Source organism: Acanthaster planci, linkage group LG07, assembly GCF_054643075.1.
Source record: "Acanthaster planci isolate LZ-2023a linkage group LG07, COTS_SCS, whole genome shotgun sequence".
In the NCBI taxonomy this organism is placed as follows: Eukaryota; Metazoa; Echinodermata; class Asteroidea; order Valvatida; family Acanthasteridae; genus Acanthaster; species Acanthaster planci.
The window spans coordinates 10,799,948-10,812,812 of record NC_141783.1 but is presented as its reverse complement, the minus strand read 5'-3'; the positions used below and the strand labels follow the sequence as shown (position 1 = coordinate 10,812,812).

At 37.1% G+C, this 12,865-nt stretch overlaps 2 protein-coding genes across 2 annotated transcripts in view; one reads left to right on the top strand and one right to left on the bottom strand.

Moving 5' to 3' along the window:
* Positions 1–136: 136 nt before the first annotated feature.
* Positions 137–5,996, bottom strand: LOC110973653 (uncharacterized). The gene is made up of 4 exons (XM_022224641.2): positions 5,544–5,996; positions 5,125–5,211; positions 3,631–3,768; positions 137–2,825 (listed from the first exon to the last, which is right to left on the bottom strand). Exons 1-4 carry the CDS (start codon positions 5,755–5,757, stop codon positions 2,614–2,616), a joined length of 651 nt encoding a protein of 216 aa, XP_022080333.2. The 5' UTR covers positions 5,758–5,996; the 3' UTR covers positions 137–2,613.
* A 1,567-nt stretch (positions 5,997–7,563) lies between these two features.
* Positions 7,564–12,865, top strand: part of LOC110973633 (E3 ubiquitin-protein ligase SMURF2-like) — a 34,394-nt gene continuing 29,092 nt past the window's right edge. Inside the window, exon 1 of the mRNA XM_022224588.2 lies at positions 7,564–7,862. Coding sequence (XP_022080280.2) covers positions 7,811–7,862 — 52 coding nt within the window. The 5' untranslated portion in view covers positions 7,564–7,810. The remainder of the gene's footprint in view (positions 7,863–12,865) is intronic.

The following is a 12,865-nucleotide window of genomic DNA, read 5'->3' as shown; positions in this document are numbered from 1 at the left end:
AATCAGTTGACCAACCTGGTATAAATTTGTTTCCGTCAAGATAATAGACGTGGTCGAAGAACTTCACTCTTTTTGCACAAGAATCAGTTCAATTAATCCCAGCATAACTAAATGATACAAAAAGGGGAGGCTAAAGTTATGAAGCACAAGGCAAAATTTATTTTCTACAAAGCGAAAATATTTCAGTAATATGTAAATAAATTCTGCATCTTACAAAGCACAATATTTTAATAGAACAATGTAAAGGTCTAAACTGAATTGTAAATTTTATTTACATCTTGAAAAAAGGCACTTTGTCAAAAATACAACCAAATACAACAACATTTTGACATATTGTAATTCCATATTGCAAAGAAGTACACTTGGATTTTTACATCTTGGTATACACATCACAGTGCTTCAAATTCAACCTGCTTTGGTATCGCAAGACTAGTCAAATAGTATATAAATTAAACACTGCTGCAGGACTCAAGCATAGTGTCCATACATGTACATGTATTTCACAATTCAATCTTACTATCACTGTTTCACCTCAATGCAGTTGCTCCTGGAAGGTAAAACAACCAACACTGTCCCTCAAATAGTTTTCATTCTTGATTTAAAAAGTTAATATTTAAACAACTAAACTAAAAATTATTCATACAACTTGAAACCAAAAGAAAATCTAAATAACTTATGGCAACTTCAAAATAAAGACAGGATTTTTCTATTCCCCTCCCCCCCTCAGTTTTACCTTTATTTATTATGGTCGACAGTGTTAAATGGTCGTTGGCAACTGTTACTGGATTAAGCATTTTAGTGGGACTTTCTGTTGTCCGATGTTGGTTTCCTTGATAATACTTAATAGTACCTAGGTGCTATGTGTCAACCTTCTGGATATTAACAGTCTAGTAAGGATATAAGGATTTTCACTTGAACCCAATCAAATAGTTGAATTGTGCCATGTAAAGCTGGGCTTGAATGGTTGAAGCACTTAACCTTACAAAATTTTCAACTTCAGCTGGGCCCATGCAGTAACCAGGTGGTGAGTAAGGCTGTATCGACTGAATAATTCAATATTTGAATATTTAACCTTCCATTCAACCATATTTTCAAAATTCAATTCTATCAAATTCCCACAAAAGCATCAACAAAAATGTAGGGTTTTACAAAAAATGCAAAAGAAAAACTAGCCGCAAATTTTTTTCAGCTGTACGTGCATATAGCGCCTTTATATTTATGGGAAACATGTTGTAATAAGCTTTAGAAAATGTAGATTTGTAAACAAATGATTGGATTTTTTCCCGTTTTATTTTATAGATTTTCACCTTGAATATTCAATTTGGAAAGGAGATATTTCAATATTCAAATATCAAATATCTCAATATTTGAATAATCATCAAACTTGCAGAATGCAGCTGTTATAAGCCATCAACAGGCATTTACTCACCCTGCCCTTCATGAAGAGGTACTTTACTTTCCTCATGAATGTTTAAAAAAGTGCTTGTAGCTCGGGTGATTAAATATCAAAACCATTAACAAAAGTTTGTAATCAACGATTGTCTTGACTTTTTGGGCTGGTTTTTGTCTTCTTCTTTTCCATCTCTTTTTCTGAAATGAAACGTGAATAGAGCCTGAAAGTTGACCCCTGATGGTGCACTTCCGGAACTCTTAAATAGGAAAAATAACTTGCAAAGATTTTAGAATTTGTAGTATTTTTTTGTTCAGTTTCTTTTTAAAAAATCCAACTTGGAAAAGATCTTTGAACAATATGTGCTAGTATATCACTTTATAGAAACTGAAAAATTACCTGGCCTAAAAGAGAAATATCCTGCCAAAAATTGACCCATCACTTCCAAAAATCTAAAATATATGAAGAACAGTGCAATACGGCAGTCTCATACGCAGATGAATATTTAGGGTTGAAATTTTATGGTAGTCTGTGGGTAAAAACCGAAAGAAAACAGATCAAAATATTTGCATATTTTGATAATTTATAAGGTGATAAACATAAAGCAATATTCTACTTTTACGAAAGATTCTGATCTTTTTTCTAACCTTTGCTGACAACAACTGTGTGATGTCAACTCCATGGATTCTGGAACCCATCGACTGCAGGTCGGTAAATCTTTGCAAGGTCGTACAATCTCATTTTCAAGAAAGCACAGCAAGAGGAAACAAACGTGGAGACCTACATGTAGGTACGATATCGTCGGACGTGAAAGGTCGTTAATAAAATTCTTTTTTTACCCATCTCCAGGTGACCTTTCCAAAATATTACTTGAGGAAGACAAAGGTAAAATTCCAACATGAGTGTTTCATGGGGTGGTTTCAGGAAGGAATTATTTTTCCAAAAATTATTGAATGTGATAGGACGGCCCAATGTAAAATCACCATAGGCAGACCGCGTAAGGGTTCCAGAAGCTTGCTGTGTGACCTTTTACTTTCAGGCTCTATTTTAAGGGATGTTTCAGTTTACAAAAATGGTTCTATGAAAAATTAATAAAAGACTGCAAATAGCTTGATATATGAATTGATTGAGACAGTATAACAGGATACTTTGTCAACAGTGAGCAGGAAGGTAAGGGCAGAAACTGCTTTTGAACATGAGCAAAATATTATAAAGTTTCTTGATCACATCATGGCATCCAAGTGTCTTCGTGCCAACCACATATACCCAGTGCTGTTACACAGGGCCAGAGCAGCACCGAGCCATGTGATTGCAAATGACCATCCAAAAGAGATCATGTCATATGGGGATTCCCCCAATTGTGAATTTGGCCAATCATAGAGAAGCTGAGCTCCACGCAGAGAGAAGATGATCAGTCCAGCTGACCCTACAATACCTGAGAAAAATGAAAAAGTGACATGCAAATAATTGTTTTATAATGGATAAACCTCATTCACAGGAAAGCCATTTTTTATATTTTTTCCTGAATGTATCTTATTCAATGTAATCTATTAATTCCGGTGGTGCCAGACTTGCGTTCCAAGCGTCAGTTTAAGTTGTTTTTTCTTAAATGTGACTTTAAACATTTGGATAAAATTAAGCATGAATTTAATTATTCTAAATGTAAATTGGCATTAATTTGTAATCAAATATTTATTTTGTTGCTGTTATTTTTACTATCAGGCTCCAGAGTCCAGAGATGGAAAGTTAACCTCACTTTCAATTTAATCGGCTGATACATAAATACATTCTATTGTGAGATTAAGATCAAAGATTTTTTGCTCTTCTGGAACTGCACCTACATGTACATGTAAGTAGTGACTGAAGAACCAGTATATGTACACGTTAATATTAAATCTAACTACATGTCATTTCAATACCACAAAGATTAGGAATCGTTTTTGTGTATCAAGTACAGTTTCCAACAAACTCATCCTGCCCCTTATGGCAGACAGAATGATAACAATATTTGTAGTTTAGAAATAAATTAAAACCAAATAGTGCAAACAGAACTTCCGGAACTGTAATTTAAAGTAAAATATAAGGAAATTCACACAAGAAAGAAAACCTACCCAAGTAGCTGACACTTAAGCCAGCTTTACTTGCATGTGAGTCTTGAAAAAAATAAGATCAGACTTGTTTCGCCATTTCCATTCATCAAACCAACACACGACATATGCAAGTGATTTTTATGAAATTACCTGCTAGGATGAATATCACTGCTGTGCCAATGTACATGGCTTTAGATCTTTTCTTGAGACAAATCATTGCTAAAACTTCTGCCACAAAGATGAGAGCCACACCAATACAAACAAGAGCCAGAAATCCCAGCAACAAATCTGAAAAACAATTTTAAAAGTGGAAAAATATTCACATAACAATTCAGTCTCTCGCTTTTCATTCATAAAAAAAATTCACGAGTGATAGCAAAATGTGTAATTTGAACATACATTTTCTGGAGCTCTTGGGACTTAAGAAACATGCGCATCAACTCAGGGCTGGTGAATTTTTTCAGAAATTTAAATAAGATTTTTAAATTCAAATCATGACAATTCTCTATTCCAATACAAGCAAATTTGGCTGTATGTGTGTTAGGTTCTTTTCTACATTTCTGTTGTTACAAAATCAAACGAACTGTGATTTATATTAATGCATTTAAATCGAGTAATTGGTTTAAAATCAGGTATAGACAGCAATAGCCATGTTTAACTTGAAAGATTTTGATGGTCTAAACTCTGGTTAGATACATGTAAATGTATTATAGCACCTACATCTACCCAAGTAGACAATTACTTCAACTCATGTGCCAAGGATAAAATACTGGGTTTAAGCCAATCCCCAACTGTTGTATAATCACAGGATTTTGTTAACCAGGGGCAAAAATGCAAGGGCCACTGAGTGAAAAAATGCGAGTATGATCAACCACATGTACACGTACATATGTACTCACTGGTATTGCTCACGACAGAACTAAAAGCTGAGATCCAGTTCTAGTACTTAATGACTTCAGCATGATAAAAATGGGTAAAAACTCATTGTTTTAAGAAAACTTGGTTACTTACTGCTTTTGGATTGACTGTGTAATATCCAACATTTAAATCCCAATTTAATTTAATAGAAATTAAGAACAACCTGATTAATTCAATTTATTACTTAGTTGTACAGGGATACTCTACCACGTTAAACTCAGAGGTGGATGCTTAAATCTGGTTTAATTCATTCATATGATAATGTTAAATCATTTTCTATGTGCATTGAATCCCAAAAGCTGATTTAACTCAAAACAAGTGGCTTGAAGTCAATAACAAATATTCAAAGCTCTGTTGCATGAGTGCACTTTAAGTTCTTATCACTACTGTACATGCAGGTACTGAAGAGCTCAGAGAAGTATATTTTACTTTTAAATATGTAAACCCTGGAAACATTTATACGTCAGTTGAAGAAAATTGCAACATTTTTGTGTTAAAAATATAAAATGTTGATCTCAATCAATGTTTAAAATTAAATATTTAAATACCGATTTCAAGTGGTGATTTCAATCAAGGTGATTTAATTCCACTAACACAGTATCAACTACAATGTACATGTACATGTATTTGGTAGCATGACACAGTTTCTATATACATGTATCTGTTTTCCTTGGCACTAAGTTTTCAGAATTTACAACGTCACGACATGCAGAAGTTTTTATTTACCTTTTCCATAGACAGGATAGATATACTGGTATAAAGGGTCCCTATTCTCCACCTCAGACAGGTAATTTATGTTATGACATGGCTTTCCTGAAAAAAGGGAAAATTAAATTCTGTCAGTTTTACATGCATAAACACAACATTCTATCATTCTTAAGTTGTGTATTGAAATCAGATTCTGTATTTCAAGTTTTATTTTGGGAAAAAGTAATGTGAATTTGACATTACTTTGACAATGAAACAGATTATTTTATATGTAAAAAATTACACATAAAATGTTGATCACAAAACCTTCAAGGTTTAACACATTCATTTGATTTTCTTATTTGAGGCCAAAAATTAAAGCCAGCACCAGTGGCTGCAAAAGCCTATATACCTTGAAAAACATCGCAATAAAATTGTATACCATTATGGCATCTCACCATCATCAGGAAGCGCCTCTGGCCGATAACACACCCTCCACACCCCCGCTCTGGCCAGTCTGACGTTGGTTGAGTTCGTATCAGCTGTGGCGTTAGCACTCAGGCGATAGATGAGCCAGTAATCGGAGCCAAGACCAATGGCAGTAGTCAGGAAGGCAATCAGACCAATGAAACACAAGAGCAGCAGGATTTTCGTATAAGGATGCCACGGCATGATGATTCCTGGTATTTTTCCCCGTCTAGGAGTACAGATTTCGGTACAACCAATGTTTGATGCGTAAACCAAGGTTTACATATATTTTGAACTGGCGTTCGCTTAACTTGTGAGATCGATTGGTCAAGCCTGATGAATCAGCAATTGACAGTCACATATGCATGCACCATCTGCGGTAGCACACTACAGGTGTATAAAATAAATGCGTGCATATGTACGCGTATGAATATTCCTTTTCTTTACTGCTTTCACTATGTAAGTTATGCCGTCAGAGCTTTGTGACCTGATCAAACGCAGTCTGACTAGGTGTGCCACTGTTATTGTCATGCAAACATGTTTGTCGGCTTGGCTATTGTTGGAAGTTGGTGAAAGCATGGTGAAAGGTGCTTCCCAGTTAACACGCGAATAATTTCTATTCAGGGAGCCCCATATTGCAAGAACAAATTTGTTATTTCATCAAAACTCGAGCATGCATAGGCGTCGGCAGGATTCTTCCTAAAAGAGCACGGGGGGGGGAGTTATAATCAAACATTCCCACGAATCGAACTTTATAAAAGGGCGTGCAGACACATCCCTGGTGATGAAACGTGCAGTGCGCCCTCTATTTCAAATGCAAGTTTGTTCAGTTTGTTATAAACCGTTTCCGCGCAAGGCTTGTATTTCGTGTGGGTAAAAATGACACTGACTAGTGAAAAATACATTAGATTACAAATTTGAAAAAAGTCGGCCCAGTTTGTTAAAAGTTGACACCCTACATCTCTCCTCCTCTTCAAGTCCGGAGCCAGTCATGTGTACATGTATATGTGATGTCAATGCGTCGATATTAATTTTGTTTGCTTATGATATTCTCAGTCTTAGTGTTTGAGTGCTTGTTCAATTTTTAGATTTTTTTCCTATTCTTTATAGGTTAATTTTATATCATTGCATTTGTCCTCCACGTTTTGGTATATGATAACATTACTATACAGATGGCCCACGAGACAGTGATTTCGGGTTTGCTTTTTGGCAATCTCTCATGGGTGTTATAAGCGTATTATAATTATGTCCATGTTTTTGTTCTTAATTTTTGTTTCTTTTTATTGTTGTTTATTGCAGTACCGGAGATATAAGAAATGAAATGACACCCTTATTTGTCCCGACGAGCGAGTGTGCAGCAATTTATACTTGTTTTCACCCCCGTGACTGGATTGCGGTAAATATAAGTAATACCATAGAGCTCTATGGTAATACCACCACGTCACATACGTACGTATGGACCGCCTCGGGCACAGTGATCGCATATAATTTATTCCTTCAGGCAGCTTCAACGACGTACAAGCGCACGTGTGAACACTGCATGCTTGACTAGTTTATCTTAAATTTTACAATTATAACACTATATGCACTCATTACCATCGCAACATATCGCAGCCCAGCACGATTGCAATATCTTTGCTGGTATCCGTATATAAACGATTATCAGTGATCTCCCGCAAACAGTTGCATCAGGGAGGTCTTTTTCTACCTCCATGCATGGTTGCTTGCAGTAGTTGCATATTGACTTACTTATGACGTAAAACCTGTATGGATTTCCATCCAACAGTTGATATTGATGACAATACTTGTGTAGATATTTGAATAGAATTAAGCAAAAAAGGTGACACGATGTCAACTGAATAAACTCAGTTTTTCCAACATGAATTTTCTTGCGATCATGGAAATTTTCATTACAAGGAGCGGTGCAGCCCGCGGCGATGAGACTTTGACATGAACTACACGATCCAGACGAAATAGGCAACCAGTCGTGTGAACGTCTGGTACACCGTATACATTTTTGTACACTATCTAGCATGTGCATGTACATGTACGTACGTACATGTTCAGTTGGTATGCAGACCACAAGTGCGGTGCGCCACATATACGTACGTACACAAAACCCGAAGTACAGTACATGTACATAGTATGGTGCTGTACTACGCAAAGGATCAAGACAGAATGCTGATTACCAAGAAAATACTGTAAATTACGTGGCAGAGAATTATCTTTTTGCTCCAGAAACATACAAGTTTCCACAATGCCACATCCATCAACTCGCCGAGAAGGTCCAATGAAGATACGACTTACGGGTAAGTAAAAACGAAGGATGGTTGTTCCTTGAGTCTCGCCATATTCCTGTCATTGGTTGAAAAAACTGGCGCTATGGCAATCGGCGTGTCAGTCAAGCATGCGTGTATGGCCACTGGTGCTTTAGTTTATCTGGTTATCGTCCATTATGTTATAGCCTAGGCTTCACCCACTCCCAGGGAAAGAGTTCCATATGCGGACGCTACTTAACAACCCCGTGCATAAACCCTTTGCGACTGGTCTAAAAAAAGCGTTTTTTTTTAAGGAGGCCTAGGCCTAAACGATTTCCCTCCTAAATCATGTAACTTGAACTTTTCTGGATGTTATAAAATTTATAGGGAGCATGATGGATTTAGGTTTTTTCTTCAGTCATGACAGTAATAACCACAACAGTCTGGTAACCCTATGGTAAGAAAGAGCAACTCAACAGAAGTTCATTGGTGTATTAATCACCTTCATAGCTTGTAATATAATACTACTAAGCCTAGTGGAGTTAGTGATATGATGGGTATATGTCTTTCGCTTAAGTTTCATTTAGATTTATTCCATTGAGTAGAACAAAACTGGCATCACCAAAACAACGGCCTGTAAATACTGTCAGTCATGCAAGAATGACCTTTGCGGCCAATAAATGGCCATTATTTTATGGGTTTCAAGACAAATTAAACTCAGTTGAAAATTGTTTGCACCACATGTATACTGTTAAGCAAACAATTTTGGAGTGGTGTGATTGAAAACTTGAAAGTGAAAACGAGTGCAAATACTTCCCTAATTAGGCTTAGCTGAATTTCCATTATCTGATTGTTTTAACGTTAATTACATTTTATCAAGGATTTCTGAAATTAAAGGGAAAAAAGGTGGAATTTGTATTTTTTATGTCTCATTCATAAAAAATAAAGTCTAAAAACACAACAGAAAAATATAGGCATGTGCTTGTATGTACAAGAGGATTACAAGTTTAAGGTGAAATGTTGGAGATTACTGTTTTTACCATGGGTTTTGTCATCAAGTTTTACACACTAGCAGATGTATAACTGCGTGATCTGATAATTCTGTCAAACTCGCTACCCACAGCTGGCATGATGTCACTACCAGACTACCACTAGCTACAGATTGTAACACATGGCAAAGAGGCCAATTTATCCTTCTTGCTAATCAGTATGGTACAGAAGTTGGCGCATATCTAACCAAGAGAATGTTTTTGCTTTCTGATGGAGTAATGTACCTGTTACTGTCGGGAATAATTACTGGCGTCCGTATGGAACTTTTTCCAAAAAAAGAGTTCCGTACATGTACCGTATACAGACACCACTTGTGGACCCGTGCACAAACCCTATGAGACTGGTCTGGAAAATTTTAAGTGTTTTCTAAGTAAACGACTTCATATTTTCCCTCCTAAATTGAACTTTTCTGGACATGTTTTTGCTTTCTGATGGCTAATACGTAGGTCACTGTAGGGAATAATTACTGGCGTCCATGTATGGAACTCTTCCCCTCTTTCCACTCCTAATCTGTATCATACATCAGCTCTAGTAATGCTACATGTAGTATAAGTGTACAAGGTCTTTTTGTTATGTACACATCCACAACGGTATAGGCCTACATGTAGACTACTTCGAGAACTCAAAGTCACTACTTTTTGATACTCTGTCATACTCTGTGTGACTTTGAGCCAATGTACATGGAGTTTACATAGAATTGTAATGCTGCGGGTTTTTTAAATTAAATTCTTGAGGTGCAAGATCTACACAGCTTGAACAACACTCTGCATCAAATTTTCCCATGAAGGCAAACTTGAGGTACATGTACCCAAAGCTCTTGAAAGTGCTTTTACCGGAGTTCAGAGCATAAGGTCGAGTGTTTTCTTTAAAAAAAAAAAGAGTTTTATTCACCAATCTCTTGCCTTCACCCGACGACGATTTCACCATTCACGCAGTTTGTGTTAATTGCGCATGCATCGAGCAGACCAATGGTCAAGCTTGCTTCGCATCTCGGTTCGACCATTTTTGAAGGCAGGGGAATTTCTAAGATCTTGCAATCTGTCACAGCTACACGGTGCAGTGCATGCATGTCCCACGTCCCAATGCCAGCGGTTGCACAATGAAAACAAGTAAAGATGCTATCCCCTACTGTGGATCTTTCCCCTCAAGAATTTGATTTAAAAAACCATAGCATTACAACTCGATGTAAACTACATTGGCTCAAAGTCACACAAAGTACATGTATTACAGAGTAGTGACTTGAGTTCTCTAGGCACATGTACATGTTGGCCTAGTTGCCAAATCCCTTTTTTTTGCCACTTACTGTGATAATATATCTGACTTGATAATAAGTGGCAAAATTAAGGACTTGGTGACGATACGGTCACAGACGTTCACGTATTGTAAATTTTAAGAAAATTTGAATTAGGCCTTTGGTTTGCCCAAGGGTGTTCAAATGTTAAACAAAAAAACGAGGCGATTTGTAGCATCCTGCATGTGTACAGTACATATAAGTGACAATGTAGTTACTTTGACTAATGTTAAACGTTACAGTTAAGCAGTCTTTACTTTCAGTACTGGGTCCTGCATACCCCCACAACTGGGGGGTTTGTAGTTCCCAGGACAAACCCCACAGTTGACAGTTCTAGTTCTGGGGGTAGATCCTGTAGCCAACTGTTAGTGCCTTGTAACTGTATGCCTAAGGGTACTGTAGGTCTCAACTGCCTGATGATACATGTATCTCAACCCTTCTGTTGGGTAAACCTGAGGCTGCAAAGTTACATGTACATGTGTATTGTTCATGTATGTAATTTTAAACTAACTCATGTACACACTGTACCTAGTAAAGTGAAGAAGTTTTGAAAATTAAGGAAAAGTAGAGGTGTCCTAATATGGTTGTAAAACTAGTATGGAAAGATGACAATTTCAGTAAATCATGGAAGTTAAAAAAGTTTTTAAAATATGTGCGTGTAATATTTTTTGCCTTAATTTTTTTTAATGGTCCATGATGTGATTGTGATATACGTGTACACAGGCCTAGCTGGATTTTTCAGATGAGTTAACCTTGTTGTGGGCATAAGGACTTCAACCCGGGTTAAACTCAACCCTGCTCCAGACCAGGGTTGAGATTTTCAACCTGGATTGAAAATTGTTTGTGCTCATTTCCGGGTTGAACTCACCCCGATAAGCTTAATTCACACAAAACAAGTGTGAAACAAAACAATGCAGGGTTGAAAATCCAATTTTCAACCCAGGGCGGCCATGGGCTCACCCAGGGTTGAGTTCAACCAGGGTTGAGAGGCAGTAGTGTGAAAAGGCCTTAAGTTTTGATCGTCCAACAACACTGTAATGTACATTATACATGTACACACATACATTTGAAGCTGTTCCAACCATACATGTACATTGTACATTTAGTTGGAACCGATGCTGCAGTTTTTGTGTGACATTTCTGCATTAAATTCTGAACATTGAACTCATTTTCTAACTCCACTAGAGATTGATTTTGCCCCTGCCTTTTTCTTTGTCACCCATGAGGAGCTACGGTACATGTACTGAGCACAGAATGAGTGATGCAATTTCAGGACACAACCAAACAGAAAACATTCTGGAACCTATTATTGATGTGAACATATGGTATAACTTAACTAAGCATAGAGCAGAAAGTGAGTTTCCACGGGAAATGCTCTTCAGGCCTTTAGCCAAATTACTGATAATTTTGATATTGTTGTACTTGTATCCCTTCACCAGCAAGTCCTTACTTACATGTACATGTACTGTACCGGTAGCTGACCATAGAGCAGTAAGAGATTGCAATACACTCTTTAGCAAAATTAATTTTGAATTCTGAGTGTTAATTTGATGTTGATTTGCAGTTCTTGAGTGTGATCTGACTATACATGTAGAATGTTTGAGATCTCTGTTTTATTGCCTCCCAAAAATAATGCAAACACCCTTGTTCAGATTTCAACCCAAGTACCAGTATCTCATTTTATAAATGCAGTTTTAGAGTTGTCCTGCCCCTAGTCTTTTTTACTGTGTGTGTAAAACCAAGGAGGTCAATTTGGAGAAACAAAATGTGCCAGAGTTTGTGCAGCATTTCAGGCATGAAAAAAAAAGTGAACTTACATAAATATTTTGAAACAGCTCCACACATGTAAAAGTGAAACTACATGTACATTGCAATTTTAGTACAGCTTTCATAGTCTGCGCAGGAAATGAAATCTGCAGTATCTCCCTGGAAAGACTCACAAGTACCATGAAAAATGATCAGATATCAAAAAAGCCAGATATCATGTTCCTAATGAGATCCCAATTGGCTTTACAGGGTTTCCGCATTCAGGCAGCCGCAACTATAGACAAAGGGGAAGTGGCGAGCGCCAAAAATTAAGACAGCTGGCCAATTAGTGTCTGATGTGTAATCTTCAGTGGCATACTGTGTTGTATCAAGTGCAGGGGTCAAGGATCCACACCAGACAGTAGGATAATGAGTGTGATGTGTGTCACTGGGTTCTGCACCATAGTGGCTGCATGTAGATCAGTGTGTGAGAATTAGCAGGCTGGGGGAGGGGATACCATTATGCTTTAACATCATCTACTGTATGCACCAAGGTTGCATCCTTGCTTTACAGTGTTGTAGTGTACAGTACTTCATTGATTTACTGGCTGTGACTGTGAGCACTTCAGTGCAAGACATGATTCAAGATCAGAAAGCTCAAAGTCTTGTTGAACTGTAATTGATCTATATTCCCTGCCCCAAATGTTCACCTTGTGTGTCATCTGGATTAATAGATGAAGGTTGACATTGTGAGCAAGCCCCATGACAGAGCTTTTTCCACAACCTCTCAAGCTTGACACAAGAAGTCCAACATAATAAATACATTAAACACGTACATGTGTACGGTCACCATCAGTACATGCGAATTTGCGTACTGTAGTATTAAAAAAACTCACAACTGTTTATTTTTTTGACATACATGTAGAGTGTACTACTGCAGTACTTTACCGGTACATCATGCACACAT